At 41.8% G+C, this 26,373-nt stretch overlaps 1 protein-coding gene across 4 annotated transcripts; it reads left to right on the top strand.

The window, feature by feature from the left end:
• Positions 1-4,368: 4,368 nt before the first annotated feature.
• loxl3a (lysyl oxidase-like 3a) lies at positions 4,369-26,236 on the top strand. Of its 4 annotated transcripts, none has more exons than XM_048262961.1 (15): positions 4,369-4,603; positions 5,390-5,698; positions 5,994-6,157; positions 7,810-8,027; positions 12,033-12,231; positions 17,242-17,425; positions 18,112-18,266; positions 18,692-18,862; positions 20,219-20,374; positions 20,832-20,991; positions 22,494-22,737; positions 24,098-24,213; positions 24,546-24,682; positions 25,524-25,635; positions 25,762-26,236. In XM_048262961.1, the coding sequence occupies exons 1-15, from the start codon at positions 4,393-4,395 to the stop codon at positions 25,833-25,835; spliced, it is 2,610 nt and encodes an 869-aa protein (XP_048118918.1). In that variant the 5' UTR covers positions 4,369-4,392; the 3' UTR covers positions 25,836-26,236. The 4 variants fall into 4 exon arrangements, with proteins under 4 accessions (XP_048118918.1, XP_048118920.1, XP_048118919.1 ...); XM_048262964.1 differs by having other exon boundaries at positions 4,535-4,698; XM_048262963.1 differs by lacking the exon at positions 18,692-18,862.
• The last annotated feature ends 137 nt before the right edge of the window (positions 26,237-26,373 follow it).

The raw sequence follows: 26,373 nt of genomic DNA, 5'->3' as shown, positions 1-26,373 counted from the left end.
TTCTCTTGTGTGCTTAAAAGGCACAGATTGGAAACGCAAAACTCTTTTGAGAGTGCAGAGGAACACGGGCACTCTCAATAGCAAACAAAACATCACCCTTTTTAGATTTCCCAAGACATGCTTGTACAAATGATAAAAGTCTCTATAAAAACCCTATGAAATGTACTGTTTTACTCCTGTTCTGGTGTGTCTGACTCACTGAGATAATAATAATAATAATAATAAAGCTTTATTTGTATAGCACCTTTCATACACAGAATGCAGCTCAAAGTGCTTTACATTTGAAGCATGTAACACAATAATAGACAGTCAGTCATTATCAATCACTTTTCTTTGCTGTTTATGTTATACTCAGCAACATATCAAAAATATAGAAAATGACATCATAAGACTGGCAGCCTTAACCCTCTTACCCCCCACAAGCACGCCATATGGCAACTGTGGCAAGGAAAAACTCCCATATTCCAGGAAGAAACCTTGAGCAGAACCTGACTTAATAGGGGGAGCCCATCTGCTTCTGGCTGGCTGTGCCCTCCAATAGCAGCAGATGTAGAATAATCTGAAAATGTAGTCTACAGGATAAGATGAGTTAACTAAAAGCTTTCCTGTACAGGTATGTTTTCAGATCTTTTTTAAAATATTTACTGAACTTCGCCTGCTTGATGTACAGAGGCAGGGTGTTCCATAGTTTGGGGCATAATGGATAAACGCAGCTTCTCCACTTTGTTTGTGGAGCACTTTTGGGTGCGATTAAAAGATTAGAATTGGATGATCTAAGTTTCCTTTGTGGTTGATAAGATATTAAAAGCTCAGAGATATATGAAGGTGCTATGCCATTCAGAGCTTTGTAAGTAATTAACATAACCTTAAAATCAATTCTATAGGAAATAGGGAGCCAGTGCAGTTCAGCCAACACAGGGGTGATGTGTTCTCTCTTCTTAGTCTTAGTTAAAAGTCTAGCCGCAGAGTTCTGTATGAGTGCCAATTTCTTTAGATGTTTTTTGGGAAGACCAGTGAAAAGTGCATTGCAGTAGTCTAACCTGCTAGTGATAAAGGCGTGAATTAGTTTTTCTGCATCTTGTTGAGTTAAAAAGGGCCGCACTTTGGCAATGTTTCTCAAGTGGAAATAGGCTGTCTGAGTAACTTTACTGAAATGGGGCTTAAAACTTAACCTTTACTGATATGGGGCTTAAAACTTAACTCTGCATCTAAGATGACACCGAGGCTTGTTACTTTTGGTTTGACCTGGTGTGCCAAGTTCCCCAGATTACTAAGAATAATATCTCGCTTTAGTTTTGGTCCAACCAGAAGTACCTCTGTTTTGTCATCATTTAGTTTCAAAAAGTTTTTGCTCATCCACTGATTAATGGAGGTTAGGCATGCAGTGAGGGAGCAAAGGCCATCTGGGTTAGTTGGCTCCACAGAAAGATACAATTGGGTATCATCTGCGTAGCTGTGGAAGTTTACATTATGCTGACTTATGGCGTTTCCCAATGGGAGCATATATAGAAAATAGCAGGGGACCAAGGCAGCTCCCTGGGCCACACCAAAAGGCAAGTCATGTTTTTCAGATACATGATCTCCTAGACTGATATAAAAATCTCTGCCAGTAATGTAGGTTTGAAACCAGTTTAGAGCATTATCAGAGAGACCCACCCACTTAGCAAAAGGCGGTGAATTAGGATGCTATGATCAATGGTGTCAAATGCCGCACTCAAATCCAGAAGAATAAGGATTGAGACTTTGTTTGAGTCGGTAGCTAGTCTGAGATCATTGACTATCTTTACTAGAGCCGTTTCTGTGCTGTGATTTGATCTAAAACCTGATTGGAATTTTTTCAAGGATACTGTTTTCGTTGAGGAAGGTATTTAACTGATTGCAAACAACTTTTTTCAAGTACTTTGCTCAAAAACGATAGATTTGATATAGGCCTGTAGTTGCTCAGATTGGTATGGTCAAGTTTTGACTTTTTTTTAAGTAAAGGTTTCACAACAGCGGTTTTAAAAGCAGTTGGAAATATACCTGTTTCTAATGAGGTATTTATTACCTTGAGAAAAAAGGGAGCTAAGCCATCATATACTTTTTTTGAGGAATGTAGTAGGATTGGATCTAAAACACATGTTGAGGAGCGGTTTGAGTTATAATTTTACCAAGCTCAGATTGAGTAATAGTGCTAAAGGACCTTAATTTGGGGGGGGGGCTGTTTTTGGGTGTACTATCAAACATATTACTTGTGTTACCAATAGCCTCCCTTATAGAAATGACTTTGTTTTTGAAGAAGTCTGCAAATTCTTCGCATCTTAGAGAGGATGCCTGACTGAGTGTATCAAAAGGTGTTTGATGCAATAGCCTATCAATGGTAGAGAACAACACCCTAGAGTTTCCACTGATCAACAGTTTGAGATCAACTCTAACATGAGGCTCTGCGTGAACTCAACTGCGTGAGCACAGGAAGGGGAATGGCAGAGGGGGAGGCATCCCACAGCTGTGTGATGTGACTATTGAGTGCGTGATCTGGCCGAAGGTTACCTGCAGCTTCTTCTCTACACTGAAACCCTCCATCACAAATTCAATGCACAAACACACAGACACACAGACACACACACACACACACACACACACACAATTGTACTACCTCTTGTAGAGAATGAGGGGTTGTTACAAAACGCAGCTCTATAGGAGGTGTTCTTGTGTGTGTCCTGAAGGCATTACACCTGTCCTCCAGCTGAGAACAGCAGTAGCCACCAGGCCTTCTCCTCTGATCTCTATCCAGTACCACCATGCCCGCCCTTACCCCACACCACCCACCCTTACCCCACACCACCCACCCTTACCCCACACCACCCACACCACCCGCCCTTACCCCACACCACCCACCCTTACTCCACACCGAATACTCGCTCATCATCCACAGGTTGTGTTCTCCACTCACCTCAAAGTCAAAGTCAAAGTCAAAGTCTGCTTTATTGTCAATTTCTTCACATGTCAAGACATACAAAGAGATCGAAATTATGTTTCCTACTATCCCACGGTGGAGACAAGACATATTTTACCAATTAGGTCCACAGACAAACATAACATTCAAGTGAACAATATAAAAAGTAAAAATAAGAAGGCACATACAATGAAGAAATAAGAGCAGCAAAATTGGGTTGAAATTGTGCAATTGTGCATACAGTAGACAGTCAATATAATAGTGCAAAAGTCAGGCCAATAAATGGCTGAGGTAGTTCTGTTTGACCTAAGTATGCAAGTGGCATAGTGGTGCAAGTTATGTAAGAGCAGCAGAAGTGTGTTCAGAAGTATTTTCAGGACAACAGGACAACAACAACAAGTTGCAAAGTGTGCAAGTGTACAAGTATATCACCTCCCCACATTACCACTTTCTTTGACAAAACAACATTGAATTTGGATGAGGTAGATTGCACAGCAAACTGCCATTTACTTTCATGGGCTTTCTAGCAGAGATAACAAAGGGAAAGAGAGAGAGAGAGCAGGCGTGAATATGTGGGCACTCACTAAGAGAGGTGTGCTCTCTGAGTAGCACAGTACGTGTTGCTGTAAGTGGATAAGAGACATGGTTGTCTTAGCCTTGGGGGTAAATGGCCAATATTGAGTAGCTGTTGTCAGGGAGATAGGATGAGAGTCTATGATGGACAGCCTGTGCCATGCTCCAGATAGGAATGTATGCTCCTGCTCGGACAGTTTTGAGTGATGAATGATCCCTGGTAAGGTATTACAATACACTGTCTGTTGTGATGATTTACTAGAAAACCATACTAAACTATATATTATAGGCAAAACACACAGAGAACTGATCTTTTCACAGGGCCACTTTAACCATAGATTTTTACCCTGATTAAGTGATCCTGATCTGTTAAGCTACAACCTTGGGGATTATATTAATTCATTGAATGCTGAATTCACAGAATTCACCAGCATTTGACAATACCAGTACTGGCAATACAGCAGGCAAACAGATAACACAGATAGATAGTGTTTGTGAGAGCCAATGGTGTGGTGGTGGGGTGCACCAGAGACGTATACGACTGCACTGCATTGTCATTTCATTATGTACTTGAGTTTTTAGGAATTTGGATGCAATAGAGGTAAGTATCCAATAGGGGGAGCAATTCTAAAATCCAATGGATCTCGAGATAGCAATCTCCCATAGGAACATGATAAGAACATCTGCCAACATCAGTTTCTGATGGCCAAATATCACGTGTCAGGGTCCAAGACCCCAATGGTATACTGTACTTCCAAATTACAATACCATAATTTTGAAATAAAGGAGAGTCGTTCTCTCTCTCACACACACGCACCCTTTACTTTGAATATTCAGAGACGACAAAAACGTGCCGCGTAACGACTGCAGGAATTTGATTCTCCATGAAAGGACTGCCTGCTCCGGTGGATCAGGTTAAAAGATGTGGAGGGCCAACGCTCGTTGCGCTAGGCTACACCACAATCCCAGAGCAACCCCTACCTCCCTCTAGCTCTCCACTGGCAGAGCGCAACAGTTGGATGAAACTCCAGTCTCACTCTCCAAAACGTCTTACCTCAGCTACCTCATCTCTCCGAAGATTTCAGGGACACAGAGGTAAACCGCAAGATTCTAACATTGTTATGAAGTGATAATAAATACATATCCAGGACTGAAGCAAGCTCTAAGCTTTACAACCTGCTTAAAACCAGGTACGTGTCAGGATGCACATCCTTGGACGTGTTGAGTTCTCTGACGTCGTCCTAGACTTGACAGAAAATGTTGAAGTGAAATCGGTTTTGCATTAATGTCAGAGGGTTGTCGTTGAACGTTTATTGTAATGTGTGCTATTCAATCTTCACACTTTTTGTATATATTTTTGTCAAACAAATCCTGTCAATCAAAAATAAATAATGCTCCCTAGGTATTATGTTTCTCCTATAATCCATGTTTACACAATGTGTTGATTTGCACCCAGCAATATGATTCTGTATGTGTGCATTGCAATTGGTTTTCAGATTAGCATGTGCTTTTCTGTCATCCCTCAAGCAAAACTTTAGATTTATGTCTTCACTGTCTTTCAAGTAAATTTAGTACAACACTCAGTTTAGTTTCCAAAGTTGTGAATGTTATTTTATTATTTTGTTTACCTTTATTGCTTTATTTTAATAATGACATTTAGATTATAACAGATCAATATAGCTATTTTCTGTAGACAGACTGCTGTCTCTGTTGTCTAGAGTTAAATATCCTTTTCAATCATAGTCTATTTACATGCTGTAATTTCCCTCTGCTGAGAAGTTGTTCTCTATTATTACATACAGCTACCAGTCTATAAAGATATAGTGTCTGTTTTTACACCATGGCTTGTCTTGACTTGCTTTCAAACCGGCATATTTGCAGCACACGGTAGCCTCTGCACGGAGATGTCCAGGCTCTGGGGGCCCATTGTGGCTCTGCTTCTGGGATGTTGGTTGCCATCTTTTCTGTGCCAAACAACACCCCCCGCGCAGGACGGCAAGATCAAGTTCCGTCTGGCCGGATACCCACGCAAGCACAACGAGGGCCGCGTCGAGGTCCTCTACCAGGGCGAGTGGGGCACCATATGCGATGATGACTTCACCCTGGCCAATGCCATGGTGCTGTGCCGACAGCTTGGCTTTGTCTCTGCCACAGCCTGGTCACACAGTGCCAAGTACGGCGCTGGCACAGGTGAGTGGAGCTTGTTAGAGTGTCAGCTGTGCTGTCTTAATTCACAGCACTGAGCAGTGAAGCCTTTTAGACATCCTAACATGTGCTGACTGACTATGCATCAGCTGTTATTTAATACATCAACATTAAACATCAATAATAACTGTTGAAATGCATTAGACCACTTAAGAAGTACTGTATATTTGAAAAATTTTTTAAGGCTATGGCTGTTTAAACAATAAACATCTTAAACATAGTCCTTCATATCAACTTTGTTTTGCTCTGAGCTAGCTGTGTGATTGTGTGGTTTGTCCAGGAAAGATCTGGCTGGACAATGTGATATGCAGCGGCACAGAGTCAAGCATAGAGAAGTGCCACTCCCGTGGGTGGGGAAACAGCGACTGTACGCACGATGAGGACGCTGGTATCGTCTGCAAGGACGAGAGGCTCCCTGGATTTGTGGACTCGAACATCATCGAGGTAAAACGCCGTCGTCACACATTGAGCTATATAGACAGTTCTGCCATAAAAAGAAGACGTGTTCATATAGCCAGGATGATAGCTGAGTGGTTTTGATTGTGGCCACTATGGAATGATAGATGATTATGACAGACTGTCAGCAGTCCTCATTGCAGCTCTACTGAGCTCTAATCCTTTGATGGATCATAAAACCGAGTCACTTACACCACTAACATTTGTATTGGAAAGATATTTAATCACCCATTAAAGTTTAATGATTGAACCAATGACACTGTCATTTTGACTACTTTAAGACTGAGGGCTGCATAGTGGTGACCGCACTGCTGGTATAGTCAACCAGCCGTCTCAGGGAAGAGTGTCCATGCCGTGTCTATCTCTGAATGGATCTGTCGGCACTCACCGCTTCCCAGGTTAGCAGGAGGTTTGGTCAGGAGAAGGGGCGCAGACTGGGGCTAGTGAGGAACACTCTGCTCAGGTCCACAACATGCGCCAGTCCACTCCTGCCCTGCACTGAAATCTCTCCTTTGAAGCAGCAGAGGAGGGGCATAGCAAGGCAAGAAGGAACGGGTGGGGGGGGGGGGGGGGGGGGGTGTCTGCTGTTTGTGTGTGTGTGTGTGTGTGTGTGTGTCGGGGGGGGGGTGGGACTTGCAGTCCAGACAGCGCATCTGGATGGGAGCCCGAACAGATGACTGGGAAACCGTCTGTTTCCCCACACAGGCATGCAGCGCAGCTCGGTGCGGTCCAGTAGTTTTGCTGGTCCTGCGGGAGGCAAGAGAACACGGAGCTCTCTCCCTTTCTCTTTCTCTCTCTCTCTATCCCACCCTCTCTCTCTCTCCAGCACATGAGTGAGAGGAGGCACGCAGGGTTATTTACATACTTTTGTTGTTGAGCACTCCCCAGGGAACCTCTTGTGTGGAGTGCTTTTAGTTTTTTATTGATCTCAGCATCTTAAGACTTCCCGTTCAAGGACAGGCTTTAAGAAAGAGTTCATTTGAGGTTGTGACTCAGTTGGTCTAGGTATCGGACAAGCTGTTCTAGCAAGTTCCTTCCACAGTACAATCTGTGTCATTTTCCCTTCCAGCGTCAACTGACTAACTCACAGGAGAGTTTCATATAAATTATGACAAGTATTTATTTACAGTCCTGGATGTAATATGACAACCTCTAAACATCTTAGACAGACATATTACACTGATATATAGAAATATAAAGGCATAAAACACATGTTTGTACTTGCTGTGATTCAGAGCATAAGCCAATAAGGTGTAACAGATGCTGTTAGTGATTTATTCAACAGTTCCAGGCACAAAGTGGTTGATATGGTTGGTTATAAGGATAGTTTTATCATTAATCCTTTTACCACACTTCAAACCATTTTGAGCAACAGGTATGTTCACATGTGTTCAAACTAATTTCTAGGCATCTTGACCTCAATATTGCTTTACTGCTGACCTTTTTTTGTTGGTTTGTTTGTTTGTTTGTTTGGGTTACACTTTACTTGACAGTATCGACATAAGAGTGACATGACCCTGCCATGAACATGTCATAAACAAGTAATAAACGTTTATGACATAACGCAGCATAATGGTTATTTGCTATAACAAATCCTTTCTGTTTATACAGAATACAGCTAGTGCAATGTGATGTTTCAGATGCAGGTGGATGAGAACCGCCTGAAAGAAGTCCGACTTCGGCCATTGTCATCTGGAGCGGCTGCCAAGTTGCCCATCAACGAGGGAGTCGTGGAGGTCAAGTACAAAGAAGGCTGGGCGCAAATCTGCAGCGTGGGCTGGACGGTCAAGAACTCCCGTGTGGTCTGTGGCATGATGGGATTCCCCTCAGAGAAAGCTGGGGCTAGGGCCTCCCACAGGTGGGTGAGACAAGTTAAGGCCTTAGCAAGATGGGTGAGCTGCTGAAGTCACTTAGTGTTTAAAGGGGGGGGGGGGGGGGGGGGGTCATGGCCATTATACGAAAATATTGGACGAGGCGGAGGCAAAAAAATAGGCACACCTGCCAGCCAATCAGAAAAGAGTTTTCATCAATGGGTGTATTTAATAGAACTGAATTGAAAAGTAATGATCTACATGTATGTCAGTTAGCAAAGACTCCAGACAACTACACGCCTTGCAGTATGAAAATACATAGACTAACATCTGGCTCTTTCAATTTGGTTTTGATTTCAAATAGTTGAAAAATCTTTTTATGACATTTCCAGGACATTATCAAGACTTTTAGAGTCTCATATATCATACCGCCAATGTCTGAGTGTAAGAAGTGTTCGGTTTTATTATCAGAAATGAATTCCTAACCACTGTTATGGTGTGTACCTCTACTTTAATCTAAATCTAAACACTGAAGGTCTACAAAATACATGGAAGGCCACAGTTTAAACGTGTCAGATTGGGGCTGGGGCCTCCAGATGGTTTTATTCGACAGCTGACTCATACTGAACTACAATAGTTATTACTAAGGGAGAGGATGTGGAGGATAATTAACACAAAATGTGTGATCTGAAAAACGTGAGTGAAATGTGGTTTTTAGAATGCCAAAGCCTTTCATCCTCCTGTGCCACAAAAGAAGAAAACAACTGAAGCCAACACAGATTATGGACCGAAGAAAACATGTTTGTTTACATGAGCACTGTTGAAAAGATGAGTGCTTCGTATAATTTGTTTTGACTGGCTTGAAGACTCCTTGATTCCCCTGATTTTTCATTTGCATGTCTGTATACTACAACTTTGCATTTCAGCAGGCTGAAGAGGCTACTTTTGAATAAGCAAATATATCATTACACTTTCATCAAAAATACTTGTGGTCCTAGGTTTAAGGTTTTAAGGCCCTAGGTTTTTTTTGTATTTTAAAAAAGAAACAGTAAAATGTAGTGTCTTGAAAAAGAAACATTCCCATTTTCACTGTGATTGATATGCAGACATTAACAAAATAATGGAAAATGGCTGTCATACAAACTCAGTCGTGAATCATGTTATATATCAGGATGCTGGAAGGCCAGGCCAGTTTACTGGCTGGTCATGCCAAGAGAGAGCTTTATGCAAGCACTCACTCTGTTATGAAACCTGGCATTGTGTGCTAGCAGGGAAACAGGAATCCAATGCATAATCTGGCCTTTCATTATCTAACATTGAGTTTGATGCTAAATGATGCTAGCACCTTTTTAGATAAAAGCTGATTAGCAATGGCCATTTTTGTCCTCTGCATTGAGAAGCATTGTGTTACAGTAGTGAAATGGAACTGATAATTATACGGTGTCTGGTTCTAGATTGTTTCCATATGCAAGTGAGAATTGAGGGCCAGAATATATAAGACTGATGCAATTTCGGTGAAATACGTTATTCCATCAAGGAGTGCACTTGAGGACCCAGGTTTGCAATGTAAACACACTGCCTCTCTAAGTGACTGATGTTATTGTCTCTGTCCATAGAGCGTGGCATCACATGGTTTGGAAGCAACGGTAGCTGCCCTAGAGTTATGTATGGTGGAGTATACTGTAGCAACAGTAGCTGCCCTAGAGTTATGTATGGTGGAGTATAGCAACAGTAGCTGCGCTAGAGTTATGTATGGTGTAGTGCCTCACGTGTCATTTGTTTTATTTAATGTACTTTATACCCCCTTTTTACTTTATACCCCCTCTTTCCCCACATCCCCATAGAAATTCAAACAGTGTGTGTCTGGGTGGCGATCCACATCTGACATGAGATTGTAGTTTTCAGACCTTTGAGATTCACACCAGATGGCGAAACGCAAGCAAGTCTACAGGGTGACAAACTCTGTCAGATGCAGCTTACGTGGAGAGAGAGAGAGAGAGAGAGAGAGAAAGAGAGAGATACACTGAGGGAAGGGGAGAGGTAGTATAATGGAGAGAAACAGAGAATGAGTGAAGAGAGAGACGAAATGAAAAGGGAATGATGGATAGTGTGAGAGGATAGAGTGAGTGAGAGAGAGAGAGAGAGAGAGAGGCCATCAGCACACTGAATTCTAATAAGCCCTGAGAAACATCAGAGTGCAATAATGAATCCATCTACGTTTTATCCCACAGTATTTAATACATATTTATATACTTTTTTTAGGTTTGCACTATTGATTGCTAATCTGTGTTGTCCTTATGTTCTATGTTGTTTTTAATTTCTGACATTTCTTATACAGTAATTGGAGTTGCACCATTAATCCTGTAGTTTGCTCTGCTTACAATGGCAGTAAAGTCTAATTGGGAAAGGGCTAATGATTCATAGAGAATGAACTATGGATAGAGCAATAGAGAGCATGGGGGAGAAAATTGAAAAAGGAGAGAGAGAGAGAGAGAGAGAGAGAGAGAGAGAGAGAGAAGCAGATGATGGTCTTCGTCTGGATGGATCTGGATCAGACTCTCCGTCTGTGTTGATCACAGCGCTGCGGTGACTCATTGGCTAAAGATTTCCCCCAGGGGCGTGAGTACGATGTCGTCGGAGGCACGCAGCTTGAGTTTCAGAAACGTGGCGGCCTGCAAGCCTGGATGTCATTACAGCAAAATTAAGAGCTCGGCCTGACAGTCATCTTAGTTTCACTCCTGTGGTTTACAAGGATGTAATATCATTTTGCCTGCCAACGCAACAAATATTCTCTCCCATCACGCCTATCCATCTTTGACTTTTATTAAAAGATAGCATTTGATTGACTGTAAATAGATCCACTGGCTTAACCATGCTGCATGGTCCTTTTTAAACTGTGGTGCAGGCTACACAAATGTTGAAACGGAGTGGAGTGTTCTTGAGCTGAGCGATATTGAGAAGGCTGCTAGATGACTTGTGTTTTGTGTCTGATCAGCTCATTGGGCTGATGTGCATCCTGAGACACAGTTTATGACGTCTGTGTCAAAAGGGCACGCGAGTGTGAAAGGAAAGCCAGTGATCTGTCGAGTCTCTGTGAAAAGTCTGACGGCTCGGGTTTGGACAGCCATACAGGGTCAATGCGTACAGTAAATGTGTGCAGTAATGCATATTGTTGAGGCACAGGCCGAAATGGCATGATATTGAGTGCTATATCTCAGCTGAATCTGTTCACCTTAAAATGCCATCAAATCCCCTTGGAATTACAACTGTAAGGTTCTATCTGCATTCTAAATAGTTCTGAGATATTGAGATTCAAAGTTTCAGAATACCATAAAGTTATATTGATAAGTGGAAGAAACCTCTGTAGATAATGCCCACAAATATACAACTTCAAGAAACACCTCACTTCATCTTATGAAGTTGTCACAGAATAATCAATTTTGACAAAAAATGTCAGATAGACATATAATAGACATAGGCACAGAATACTAAGGGGACGATTAGTCTAGAAGGAGTGATAGTTCATCTGGTTTCGAGAGGGTTCAAGCTGACATGGAGGCATTTTGTGTTAACAATGTAATGGTATGTCTTTCTGTAGCCACACAGGAGGGGAAGAGGGTGCAGGGGTGATCAAGTTAAGGATGGGCACTTGGCAAGGGAGAGTGTGCTATCGCACTATTTCTGTAATCTCTGCCTGTCTTCGGTGCAGCTTCTCAGCACTATGTCGGAATGCTGAATATGTGCTGAGATCTCTGGCCCTCTCTGCTGTCGCCCAGACTCTTCAGTGCATGTCAGATGTGATAGTGCAGACAGACGGAGCATAAATCAGATTCCTCAGCACTGCCCTGGATGTCATTAGTTACACGCTACTCATAATATTCTGTAGGGCTCACAGAATCAGACAGCGGATATGCTGGGCATCAGCAGGCAAAGTTAACAAGGTTTCCAAGCAAGAGTGTCACCTAGCAGAGTAGTGTTATATTCACATTTATACTGCCATGGCTGCCAAGTTTTCAGTGATTTATCTCGTCTCTCTTTCCATGTTTCTCCAGTGGTTCTGGTCCATACCGGATTCACTCGGTGTCCTGCACAGGTCATGAGGTTCACCTGTCGGCCTGTAACATGGAGTTTGTCAAGCCCAACAGCAGCTACCCCTGTGCTGGAGGAGGGCCATCCGTGGTCAGCTGTGTCCCTGGACCACAGTTTACCCAGAGCAGGAGCCAGAAGAGGAAGCTCAGGCTGGGACTACTGGTAACACCTACTGTTAGATCTGGGGTTGTGTAGACATCAATAGAGTTAAGGTGAATTGCTGGTAACATCTACTGTTAGATCTGGGGTTGTGTAGACATCAATAAAGTTGAATTGCTGGTAACACCTACTGTTAGATCTGGGGTTGTGTAGACATCAGTTAAGTTGAATTGGTGGTAACACCTACTGTTAGATCTGGGTTTGTGTAGACATCAATAGAGTTAAGTTGAATTGCTGGTAACACCTACTGTTAGATCTGGGGTTGTGTAGACATCAGTTAAGTTTAAATGGTGGTAACACCTATTGTTAGATCTGGGGTTGTGTAGACATCAGTTAAGTTGAATTGGTGGTAACACCAAAGCTGTGTTCGAGATGTTCACTCATTCACTCACTCACTCATTCCCCATATAGTGTTATAATATAGTGCCCTATGTAGTGAACGAGTGAACATTTCGAATACACCTTGTGGGTAACACTTTATAATAACTACACACAATTCATAATTTATTAAGCCTTTGCTACTTATTAGTTCATAGTTTGTTCATCATTAGTAATTTATTGTTCATACATAATTTATCATCAGTAAAGCAAGTGTTCACACAGTTATTAATGGTTTGTTCATATTAAATAAGTCTATATCTAAAATATGTTTATACATTATTTTTAATACTTAATAAATGATGCAATAATATGTTTTTGATGAAGTAATATTTCCATTATTTAACAGTTGTTACATACACATGCACTAATGATTAGTTAGGGTAAGGATACATATTTTATAAACCACCTAATACTATAATTTATGATTAACTCAGGAGTTACAAGTGGTTAGTTAATAATATTTTATGAGCTCATCTAAAGTGAAGACGTTTTATGCCTTGCAACACATTTACAAATGAGTTAAAACGTTTACATTGCATTTATTTATTTAGCAGACACTTTCACCCAAAGCGACTTACACATGTCAATGAAATTAAAGGGCAAGGCCACATTGGTGGACACCGGGGCTTGAACCCCCAACATTATGGGTTACTGCATGCAGTAACACTCCATAATAAGGTGCCATAATAAATAGCAAACTAGTAATTACCTAACCCTTTGTTAATATTTATTAATTGTTACTAAAATATCAATTTGGCACAAGTTAATAGTTTTTTCATCATTAATTAAATATTAGTTGTTTGCATAAAATCTGTATGTTAATGTTTTAACAAATCTATTAACTAATATTGTATTAATATTTGTTAATAGTTAACTAAATGTCTCTTTGGCACTAATTAACAGTTATTTCTTACATCATTTAAATGTTAAATGTTTATTTACAAACTATATGCTATAAAAGTTAATGACATATTATTATTTATCTAGCTTTTCTGATTAGCTTTGTGGAGAATTTATGGAATTTATGGTGTATGGCTTTATGGTCTTGTGGGGTGTATAAGGCACCCTACTGCCAGTGGTTGGTTGTGTGAGAGTTTGCGCACCTCTTCTTCCACTTCATCCTTATTGGATACCTTTGTGGTTGGCTGTCCTGTAATTGGTGACCCTCTATCTAGTGTTTGAAAGTAGTGTACTCTTTGCCTTTGGAAGAACTATTTGGTTGCTGCTTGAATTTGGTGAAATTCAGGGGAGAGGGGTGTAACAGAGTTAGAAATGTAGTTTAGTGTTTGTATGTGATTTTCGCCGTAATTAAGCAGCTTTATTGAGATTGGTGTTTTGGAGCCCCCTTTGGAGAAACGGTATACTGCAACTCTGCTGCGTTTTGTCCTTGTATTGTTGCCATAGCCGATCAGAAGCGGTATGCTTTGCATTGGGTAGGTTGACTGTATAAAGCATAGACTGTATATATACAGTCTATGGTATAAAGCACTCCCCACTTTGTATTAATTTTGTAACTGTAAAATGTTGTTTAAGTTGAAAACTTCGATATACCACCTGTATTATATTACTTTGCATGTATTGTATTTGGGTGCAATTCTAGCAACTTAGATAACGTTTATTAATGTTTTCATTATGACCACTAGTTCATACACACTGAGTCTAACGCATAGGTCTAACGTGACTGGCTGTAAACTCCGAAAGCAACTTTCCATGCATTCAGTGTAGTTTAGTTTAGTGTGCATGGAAAGTGCAATTCAGTCTAGCAGGAAATTTAGTTTAGCATTATGTTTATGCATTACCTCCATATGGTCTGTGAGTGTTTAATGAGTCTCAGAATATTAATAAACTGTCGTTCTGTGCACCTGAACATTTCATGTCGCATGTCTCCCTTGCTAGTAGGGTAACATATATACTGATAGTTATATATTACTAATATATTAATTAAGCTTAACCAACTTTATCATAAGGGGCCCCACGCTTATAGCTATATACTACTAATATATTAATTAAGCTTAACCAACTTTATTGCAAGCGGTTCCGGCGCCGACAAGAGTGGCAGCATGTCAAGGTAGCTCCGTGTTTTTTTCCTTGAATTTCCCCCTGGGGATCAATAAAGTATCTATCTATCTATTGTAAGGGTCCTATGGGGAGTGGTTCAAATTGGTGATAGGCAGAAGCACAGTTTAATAACAATTAGTTAAATAATAATAAGTCATTAACTTTTCTATTAACATATAGTTTGTTAATAAACATTTAACATTTAAAAATGTTAAATGATGTAAGAAATAACTGTTAATTAGTGCCAAAAAGACATTTAGTTAACTATTATCACATATTAATACAATATTATAGATTTGCTAAAACATTAACATACAGATTTTATGCAAACAACTAATATTTAATTAATGATGAAAAAACTATTAACTTGTGCCAAATAGATATGTTAGTAACAATTAACAAATATTAACAAAGGGTTAGGTAATTACTAGTTTGCTATTTATTATGGCACCTTATTATGGAGTGTTACCTGTAATCTTTACAACTCATTTGAATATGTGTTTCAAGGCATAGAAAGTCGTCACTTTAGATAAGCTCACAAAATATCATTAACTAACCACTTGTAACTCCTGAGTTAATAAATTATAGTATTAGGAAGTGGTTTATAAAATATGTATCATCACCCTAACTAATCATTAGTGCATGTGTATGTAACAACTGTTAAATATTACTTCATCAACACAATATTATTGCATCATTTATTAAGGAATTCAATTAACGCAAATTCAGCAAATCCTGGTGAATTCTGGGCGACCTCGCAATTTTGTCCAAACACCGCAACTTTTTCGCAAATTTGACCAATCACCGTGGTTTCCCCGTGAAATTTCACCTACCACAACAGTCCCTCGTGCAGAATATTAAGTCAGATTCCACACTCACTTCTGCAGACACCAGAGACTGCCCTATGTTCACTCCTCTGTAGTTTTAATGACAATAAATATAGCCTACCTAGGCTATGAAAGTAAGTTAATTAAGGCCTACTTTTACTGACATTTGAGTAGGCTACAGTATGCAACCCATTGGCAAACGTTTACACCTGGAGATGTCTTTTAGCTCGTGTCATGTTTGCTAGCTTGTGGGCTCAGTTGTGTAGTGCTACCAAAATCATAGAAATTAATAACATTGCAAGACATTTACCTCTTCTGATCCAAGAATGATTTCATTCGAGTTATTTTTTAACATTTATTTTAACTAATGACATAGAAACATCCCGAATTCCATCCACATATCGTAATGCACTATGCAAAAAGTTATTTCCACTCGTAGCCGAACACAGTGAGATGCAAGCCTTCCAATCCACTTAGAAATGTAATTACGCTACCCTCACGTCCTTAAAGTGGCAGGCAGTCAATTAGACGTACACACCACCAATGTAATAACATTAAAGAAAAGTGTAGTCTAATAGTTTAAATCAATATACAATTACTAGATACTTAGTTGGCTATTAGTAATTATGCAAGTCACAGAAAATGAATTATTACAAACATATGAACTTAATATGAATTACAACATATGTGAATGTATTGAAACATGACATGATGCCATCTTTTTAGAGGGCTGTCTTTTTTGGACAGTTCTACGAAAGGTTATACTGCTTTGTGAATTACCCCAGTCAAAGTATTTACACAAATAAAGTAGGCCTACCTTGATTTTCTGTAACCCTTACTATTTACCTTTACTTATCCTTTTTAATAAGCATCAAGATGATCAGTGTGATTTTCGTCTTACTAACCTTAATTGCCCTCAATTAAAAAAAAAAAAAAAAAACTATTTTTGCAATTTTCACTTCTCGCAATTTCTTCGCAACAAACAGCTAAAAACACCGCAACTTCCATCGCAATTTTATAGAAAAGTTGTCGCGAAATCAGGCATTTTAGATCACAACAATCTCAAAAAATCCTCGCAAAATCCTGGAGGGACTGACATACACACACAGACACACACACAGACACACACACACACACACACCACACGCACACACACATACACACACACATAGACCAATGCGGGGTCATATAAAACAGTGCAGTGCACATAGATCAGGTGAGTTTAAGGCTGTTCTAGGCCACTACAGAGACACCATCAAGCCCACACCTGCTGCAGGATCATGCCAAATACTGGGAACACATTTCACTTTAAACCGACATGCCTGATCTTGTAACAGTTCATGCATACCAATCAGAATAGAATCAGAATCTTTCTCAGTTTACCTTAGCTTGAGTGTACCTTTAGCAGCTGTTCACACTTACATGCACTCCAGGAGTATCCAGTCTCTCCAAAGTAGGGTTACATTTGGATTACCTTTCAGCCAAGATAGTTTACATGTAAACAGGATGTTTGTGGACCAAAACTAGCCTGTCAAAATAGTGTTACACAGGGTTAGGTCTTCATACCAGCAAGAATGTTGATATGATATGAATTGATAAGTTAGTAATGATTTTCATTTATCTGATTACTTCAGTCTAGTCCACAAAACACCACGCTCCTTGATACAGGTGTGAATAGTGTTACCCAGAAAGCCTTGAGTGTTGAAAAGTGTTACCCAGAAAGTGTGCGTGTGTGTGTGTGTGTCAGGCGGCTAAGGTGCGTCTGCGGGGCGGTGCCCGTGCTGGTGAGGGGCGTGTGGAGGTCCTGAAGGGCACGCAGTGGGGCACGGTATGCGACGACCGCTGGAACCTGCTCTCCGCCAGTGTGGTGTGCCGGGAGCTGGGCTTTGGCAGCGCCAAGGAGGCCCTCACGGGCGCACGCATGGGCCAGGGTGAGCGGCCAGCCACATTCGAAACCTCCAGCCATCTTTATTTATCATTCACTCGCAGAGATAGCCTGGAAACACCCAGACCTTCACAATTGTACAATTGGGAGTGGGTCTGGAAAAGGTTCATTGACTTACGACTTCCAGCGGGGGGCGTAACTAGCAGTGAAATTAAACTTAAATGGGTACATTAAACTCTTACCAAATTGTTTCAGAACTGTAGCAACCTTGTTAACGAAGGTTTCAAATGCAGTTGTTCACTCAGTTTTAAAGGAGTACACATCCATGCATTGTATTTGAAAATGGAAATGGGCTTCAATGGCCAAAATTTGCCGAAAGGTCGTATGGGTATTCCCAGGCTATCACGGAGATAGAGCAGACCTCTGAAATGCATTTTTATTGTGTTGATATTTAACAAGAATTAGAAGAAGTTCAGAAATTGGTTCTTGAAGCAATTTTACAAAATGATCTCTAAATGCAAAATACAATTTTAAAATAGATTTCCATAGATTGAAATTATACGAACAGCACACTGACACAAGTACATGGGCAGAAATCCTACTGATCCTTACACTGATGTGTTTTTCAGAATACATTTGATAAATGTGTACAGAATGTAAACATTTCTGTTAGCCGTAACACTGTGTGGTTGGATGGATGATGTGCATTTGTCCTTGTTGGTCGTTGTCCAGGAATGGGCCCAATTTACATGAATGAGGTCCAGTGCAGTGGGAACGAGCGCATGCTGTGGGACTGCCCCCATAAGACCATCACATCCGAAGACTGCAACCATGTGGAGGACGCCTCCGTCAAGTGCAACGTCCCCTACATGGCATTCGAGAAAACGGTCAGGAAAGCCTCAGCCTGCCCAGTTTACCTGTTTAGCCAGACAAATGTGGTAGACATATACTTGGATTAGCCAAAACAGATAGACATGGACTCACATTACAGTGAATATCCGAGGAACAGTCTCTTCTGTTTTATATTATAACTGGCTAATGTTAGTCATGCATGTTCTGACAGCCATATTGACGCTCAAAAGCAATTGCTTGCTTCACAATTGCACAATTTGGAATACTCACCAGAAACACAGTGCAATATGTGCATTAGATTTAAAACATGTGGTGGCTGACCCATGTTTGAAGTGCAGATGGCTGCCTCTCTCTCTCTCTCTCTCTCTCTTTCTCTGTCTCTCTTTCTCTCTCTTTATCTCTTTCCCTCCTGCTGCTTCCCATCCTGCTCCCCCTGCTCCCCTCTCCCCATCTTGCTCAGATCCGTCTCAGTGGAGGGCGTACACGTGTGGAGGGCCGCGTGGAGGTCCTGGCTGCTACCGGCAACGCCACCAAGGCCTGGGGCCTGATCTGCGGGGATGGCTGGACGGTGCGGGAGGCTATGGTGGTCTGCAGACAGCTGGGGCTGACCTATGCCAGCAGTGGCCTACGAGTAAGCCCAGGGAGTGGACAGGAGAGGAGAGGAGTGTAATACTTCCCATAGGCAGGCTTCCCTTACTGCTGCAATCCCACAATTCCACTCTTCCTAATCTCAAGCGCTGTCAGAACTCACCTTGCACAAAGACTCGCATTTATTATTCTGAAACTTAAAGGGAAATTCCAGTTTTTAGCACTTTAAGGCCCTTTTTGTTTGTTTTGGATGAACTAGAGTGGTGGACACCGAAATTTTGACGATTGGTCCTGTCTCGACTTTTCTGACTCGTTTTGAATCGCCTTTGACTTCTCAGGGTGGCTGGCAATGGGCATACTGTAGGCTACTCAAACATGTCCTAAAACAACCCTTAGCGTTCGTTTTCAAAACTGTGCAACTCACCGAGTGGTTAGTGGTGTTCGTTGATTATTAAAAGCAAATATATCGGCGCAATGTATGATTTCTAGCCGTCTTATTTGCTATTGTGGAACTATTCACAACCGCGCTCAATATTTGAACCTGAAGCATAGACGGTGGCGCAGCTATCAACGTGCAATGAGTCTTCCAACAGAAATCAATGGGATTTTACAAAATGCCAAATAAAACACGACAGAAACTGTATTTCGCTACGCTACTTGGTTTGGAACATCAACGAACACCACTAACCACTCGGTGAGTTGCACAGTTTTGAAAACAAACGTTAATGGTTGTTTTAGGACATGTTAGCCTACTACAGTATGCCCATTGCCATCCACCCTGAGAAGTCAAAGGCGATTCAAAACGAGTCAGAAAAGTCGAGACAGGACCAATCGTCAAAATTTCGGTGTCCACCACTCTAGTTCATCCAAAACAAACCAGAAAAGGGCCTTAAAGTGCTAAAACCCGGAATTTTCCTTTAAGGATTAGGCACCCGTTTGAACATCCTACCATCAAAGCAGAGTTTCCACACGCTTGCACAAGCCTAACAAGCCTTACATGGAGCTTACAGTACGTGCTCACTTAAAACCACCCTGCTTTCAACCATGGCAGCCCTTTTCAGATACCTCCTGGGAGATTTACAGCATACTTCTGCACATTCGTACAGAATGCAGAATTACAAAGGTACAAAGGCGTTACAGACTTAAAACCCTGTAGCTCAACAAAAAGTTGCTTGTGATATTTTTCATAGCCTTGCAGAAGGCCATCATGCTGCTTTCTATATTTTCATGATCTGACTCTAAGGCAGTGGTGTGTATGACTGGCCTCATACCCTCAGCATATACTGTAACCCACTGCAATGCTGTCATGTATGAAAAATGACTGGTAACTGTAGACAAAATGTAACATTTAGAGGAAGCACAGGTTGCATGCTGACCCTGTTCAGGGTCGCCTCCACAGATCCGAATCGCGGGAGGCAGGACGGACTACGAGGGTCGGGTGGAATTGCATGTGAGGTCCAGGTGGGGCACACTGTGCAGTGAAGGCTGGACCACCCGGGAGGCCATGGTGGCCTGTCGGCAGCTAGGGCTCGGCTACTCTCTGCATGCCATCACAGTGAGTACTGACCGGAGACACGCGCGAGAGCTTAATGATAATAATAATAATTATCGCTTTACAGAGTCAGAGCAAGACAACACAAGACAAAAAAGAAAAAGAAAAAAAGCTTGGTGTGATGTTAGTTCAGTAGGACTGTAGGACAACAATAGCAACTAAAGTGTAGAAAACCAATTAAAAATCCCTTCAGCCAAAAATCCTGGAAAGACTCTGAATGGAAAAAAAATATCATCGCTCTCTGCCAAGTCACCAAGAAACCTTCCTCAGAATAATATTTAGAGAGAAAGGTCTGTTTTTTAATCCACATAGCAATCTTGTAATGTTGGCTCATTTCATTTTGGAGCTAAGACCCTTTTGCCTCTCTCTTTCTCTCTCTCTCTCTTTCTCTCTCTCTCTCTCTCTCTCTCTCTCTCTCTCTCCCTCTGTCCTGTCTGTGTTTGTGTGTGGTGTTGCCAAGGAAACGTGGTACTGGGACAGCAGTAACGTGACAGAGATGGTGCTGAGCGGGGTGAAGTGTACGGGTAACGAGATGACCCTGGCCGACTGTCGCCACGACCGCTCCGTCAGCTGTCGCAGGGCAGGGGCGCAATTCTCCGCAGGGGTCATCTGCACAGACAGTGAGTGTCTGGCCACACCTGAGATCTAGAAGAAGTAGACTTTAACGTACAGTCTGCTATTCAGATGCGATACACTGTACGCAGAAGTACCTGCCGTACCCATGGACAGATGTGAGACACAGGGTCCGTGGGCACAGACGTCATTCAGAAATCAGGGGTGAATAAGGGCGCACTCACACTAGGCACAGTTCACACGGTGCCTGAGAAAGGTTCTCCCATTCTTGGTCCGCACTCACACTGCATACTACCAAACTGTACCCAGGCACGGTTGAGCTGCTGTGCTCTAGAATCTTTGCATAGGGACGATCATAAGCCCAACCATACCGTGCCCGGGTACGGTACGGAGCGATCACTCTGGTCAAGCGAACAGGACTTTGGGGGTCAAGCATACTCAGGTACGATACGAATGGCATAGTGTGAGTACACCCTAACATCATCCATGGCTGAGGGGCCCTATTAAGACATCACATAACATAACCTGTGTTATTTGACTGAAGGGCCCCATTCAGATATCAGGGGTGGATAACATAGTAGCAACTTCACACAGAGGGTTGGGCTTCAGGGCCCAGGGGAAGGGTCTGAGAAGGGACATTGCTTAAAAGTAGAACCTGTGACACTGGTCCAAAATAGTGGACAAAACTTTTTTTGTCGAATTCGGTGAATGGCTCCTCACAGACCTCCATAGTCGAGCCTCCATAACCAGCTCCAGCCAATCAGCACGTTGTTGTAGGTGCATTGGCTGGCTGTTGGCTGGCTGCTGCAACCTTTCACCAAAGTGTCACAGACTTTACTTTTGAGCAATGTCATGTCTCAGGCTCCAGACTAGTTCTGCCATTTTTCTTTTCTGATCGTATCAAAGTGTTTTCCACTGGGTAGAGCAAAATAAATGTTGACATCCTGTACAGTGTGTCCCGCCAGTGTTGTATGCACAATAAATAGCCAGATACGGTAGGTTCTTGTGTGCATAGTGCAGGTTTGCGAGCAATCATCCCAAAAAAAGATTAGTTTGACAAACAACAAATCAAAAGTTACTTTAAATGTGTGAAGTAGAAGTGAAGTACTTTGAACTGCCCTTTCTTAACATTCCTTGAGGAACATCAGTTTGTTTTCCATTTTCCGTTTGTTTGTTTGTTTAGTGGTTTGCATCATCGACAGGCAGTGCTTCACAACAGTGCTTCTCTGTATGCTCTCTGTGAAGTCTGGCTGTTACCCCCCACCCACCCCCATGTACTTAGGAGGGGTTTGAGAGATGAGTACAGCAGGCAGCAACAAGAATGATATATATTATTGTCCAAGAACACCTTTGAATGACCAGAGTACACTGATCTTTAATAAGCCTGAAGATGTTAGTGTTCAGGTACATCTGTCGAGAAGCACATCCCTTGAGTTTATTTGTTTGTTTGTTTTGTGGCCTGCATAGTTGACATGCAGTCAAGTTTCCTGCTTGCGTTGACTGCTCTCTGTTCCCCTTGTGTCCACCCTCGCTTCCTGTTTCCCCCCAGCGGCCTCTGACCTTATCCTGAACGCTCTGCTGGTGGAGCAGTCCGCCTACATCGAGGACCGTCCACTCCACTTGCTCTACTGCGCCGCGGAGGAGAACTGCCTCTCCAAGTCGGCCGCCCGCGCCAACTGGCCCTACGGACACCGCCGGCTCCTGCGTTTCTCCTCGCAGATCCACAACATCGGCCGCGCGGACTTCCGGCCAAAGCTTGGCCGCCACTCCTGGGTCTGGCACGAGTGCCATAGGTAAACAATGGACTCTTTTTGGCCCGGCGAAAAGCATGGCTGCTCTGACCTTGTCCCATCCCATTGTGCATGCGTCACTATAAGGCTGTGAATGTCATTTTATTTAACAGCACAAGTAGCATGGTAATCTGAAGACCTCTAAGACAGTTACTCCTTTAACAGTTACTCACAGACAGCTACTCTTTAATGGAATGCAATGCTAAAATGATTTTCTGTTGAGCGTGTTACTCTGTAAAGTTGCATTAGAACGACTTCAATTTGGGCTTTGAGAATGTAACTTCCATGGCGAGCTAAAGGCGACCTCGGCTCCTGTCAGGAATCTGTGATGCAAGCGTCTCCTCAGAAGTCTGCTATAGTAATTTAGAGTCCCACTTGGCGTGCTGCCAGTCCACAGTAGACAGTAGAGAGTTCTTCAGCACAACCGGCGGTCACTTTTGGCCCAGATAGCCACATGTGCTGCTACTGCATGCTTCTGGCTGGAAAATAGCAGGTTTGTGCTTGTGGTCACTTATCTTTGTTTGTTGTCTTTCCATCTGTGATTTCTCTTTTCCCCACACGATACCTACATGTCTGCACGGCCGTATTGGATTCCAACTGTCAAGTCAAGTGTTGACTAAATTGTGTAAATACTGAAAAGGGTCCAAGTAAGTTAGTAATATCTCTAGTAATGAAGAGGTTAAACAGTATATTGTTTTGATATAGACACTTAATCTTAATGGAACGCAATGCACAGAGCTCTTTTCACTTGCACTCATCTCTGTGGTAGGTTTTCTCCATAATGAAGTATTTAAAGGTCCACTTTACAAACCACAGACTTTAGTTTCCATAGAATAAAGGCAGCATGTGGTACATTACTGTACCTATAATCACAAAAACACATGGTATAGCTTAGCCTACACTAGAGGGTCACACTGCCGTCCTGTACCAGCACATGTGACATCTTCCTCTGAGGTATTTTAATACAATCAGTGATTCCATTGACAGTTGACAGCACAAGTTTGCAAGCATGCAAGTTTGCCTCTTTCCAGCAAAGCCCATTTCAGTTGTCACAATGGCCCACTGGCCCGTTGTTTTAACCTGGCATTGAAGTCACAATGGGATGTACTAGGTTTTAGCGTGAAGCCAAAGAGAGACCGATGTTTACACCATGGCATCAGTTCTGAATTTAGCTCAGAAAAGTCGTCACTGCCCAGCAATGGATACAGATATGAGAAGATGATCATTAGGTGGTCTGGCCAAAGGTCTGATGTGGCTTTGTTATCCTTGGCTGAGCTGGACACAATGCTCTTTATCTGTCAACACTGAAGGTTGTGCCTATATATCCTCATGTCTGTGTGTGAAATGTCTGTGAACCCTTTAGGCACTACCATAGCATGGAGGTGTTTACGAATTACGACCTGCTTGACCTAAACGGCACTAAGGTGGCTGACGGACACAAGGCTAGTTTCTGCTTGGAGGACACGGAGTGTCAGGAGGGTAATGATGCCAACTGTAATCTCTCAGCTACTCGCCTGTCTGGACACACTTTCGTCCAAATATTCTGAGCCCTTCTGTTGTAGTTGTCTGTTAAAAACATTGAAATGAGCAAAGCCACTGGCTAAGTCCTTTCATTTTAACCACAGGAATTAGTAATAATAAACACTTGTGATTAGCTCAAATTAGCTGTGAGCCTTGGCTCTTTGACTAGCCATCTTTATTCCCATCTGCCTGATTGACTTGCTTTAATGATGTGGAATTGAGAACATATATTTCCCTCAAAAAAGGTAATCAGGTTGTTAGAATTGTATGGTCTGTTCTCATGTTTTTAGGCGTGTCTAAGCGCTATGAATGTGCAAACTTTGGTGAACAAGGCATCACAGTCGGCTGTTGGGATGTATACCGCCATGATATCGACTGCCAATGGATTGATATCACTGATGTCAAACCTGGCAACTACATATTGCAGGTAAGTTAACTGCTAACTGAATGTGATGGACATAGTGGGCCTGCATGTGTGGAATTAAACTGGTACTAGAGGATAAACAACAGACCATGTTTTATTGGCCTTTGTAATATTTACCTTCAAACATCTTTAAAGCAGCACTAAAGAAGATTTGCTCTCAGGGTCCCTCTACAGTTGAGAAGTGCAATAATAAATACTAAATATGCGTCTTTTGCAACAAAGTATGAACATAACTCTGATATGATATAGAGGGAATGCACCAACAACAGTCTCTAGAAATTGATTCCTGTACCATAGCAGCGATTTCCATTCCTACCTGAACACAGAAAGTTGCTAGGTCGGTAATCGCCTATAGAGGGCCACTCAGACCATGGCAGAAGTGCTGTTCGTCATGTTATGGGGTTATGTGCCATCTAAATGATTTTGGAAACGTTATGTTCCGGTAAAAAAAAAACTCTTAAGGGTTTCTTTAAATAAATTTTGACATGAAAGTGTCTTTATAATGATCCAACACATGAATGTTCCTTTAGTGGGCTCTATGTGCATATGGACTGCATTATCATGACCGACCTTGTGCAAGAATGGTTTTATAGGGGTCATACTGCCCTCTACTGGTCATAAGACATTCATGCCTAAGTATTTCTGGGGATTTTTGTTAAGTCATGATTAGTGATTAGTGAGTCATGTGCTATAAGAGCTACAGTTCACTCTAACTGGCCCTTGGGTTTGCTAGACATTGCAGACATTGTACTACAGGGACAGTAAGAGGCTGTTCTTGAATAATTCAGACGCACCAGTATCAGATTAACTCATTTTTTATTTTACTTTTTGCTTTACTACCAAGGTAATCATAAACCCCAACTTTGATGTAGCAGAGAGTGACTTCACTAACAATGGTGTGAGGTGTAACTGCAAATATGATGGCAATCGTGTTTGGCTACACAAATGCCACTTCGGTAAGTGTTTTGGCCTAATACCTTGAGGCTTAACGTTTTGCTTTTTCCAGTAACCATAGCAGATGGAATATATAATTAAAAAACAGCCACAGCAGCATCATTAAAGTTTATTTCTGTTTTCTGCAGGTGGTTCATTTAGTGACGAAGAAGAAAAGAAGTTTGAACACTATCCTGGACAGCATAATAACCAAATTTCTTAACATCTGTAGACAGATGTCAGGATGTGTTCCTTTTCCTTAAACCAGAATGTATAGTACACTTATTTATTTCCATATTGTACTATGCCAGGTCTGCTCATGTTCCTATGTATAATACTTTTTCAAAGACCAGGGACACCTTTTCCCATGTTATGTGGAATATGCACATTTTTGTATTCAATTTTTAAGATTAAAGCTTTGTCACTACATTTACAGAAAAGCAACAAAAGATCCAAGTTAAACAGCTCACCTAAATGTGTCAGTACATTATAAATGTAACTTCTCTTCATACCAGATTATTAATCTAAATCACCATTATGTATGTTTTGTACATAGGATGTACAGATTCCTGTGTTCTTGTGTCTTTGGATTGCAAAATACAATATGCTCTTTGGCCACACATCTGTAACCAATTGAGTCATCCTGATTTAACCAGAGTAACAGACTTACATTTTGGTTACATTGGGGTAACCAAGATGCCATTACAGCACATTCAGAGTAAATGGGTCAGCTTCACAGAGCTAGTTTCAAATCTTGTGGA

This window comes from Alosa alosa, chromosome 14, assembly GCF_017589495.1.
Source record: "Alosa alosa isolate M-15738 ecotype Scorff River chromosome 14, AALO_Geno_1.1, whole genome shotgun sequence".
Classification (NCBI taxonomy): Eukaryota; Metazoa; Chordata; class Actinopteri; order Clupeiformes; family Clupeidae; genus Alosa; species Alosa alosa.
This window is presented reverse-complemented; position numbering and strand designations above follow the sequence as displayed.

Excerpts from the sequence above, each read along its gene's own strand:
- loxl3a (XM_048262961.1), top strand. The coding sequence starts at position 4,393 with ATGAAAGGACTGCCTGCTCCGGTGGATCAGGTTAAAAGATGTGGAGGG. Across the intron at positions 22,738-24,097 it reads GTCTGGCACGAGTGCCATAG|GCACTACCATAGCATGGAGG; the intron begins GTAAACAATGGA and ends TGAACCCTTTAG. Across the intron at positions 24,214-24,545 it reads GGACACGGAGTGTCAGGAGG|GCGTGTCTAAGCGCTATGAA; the intron begins GTAATGATGCCA and ends TCATGTTTTTAG.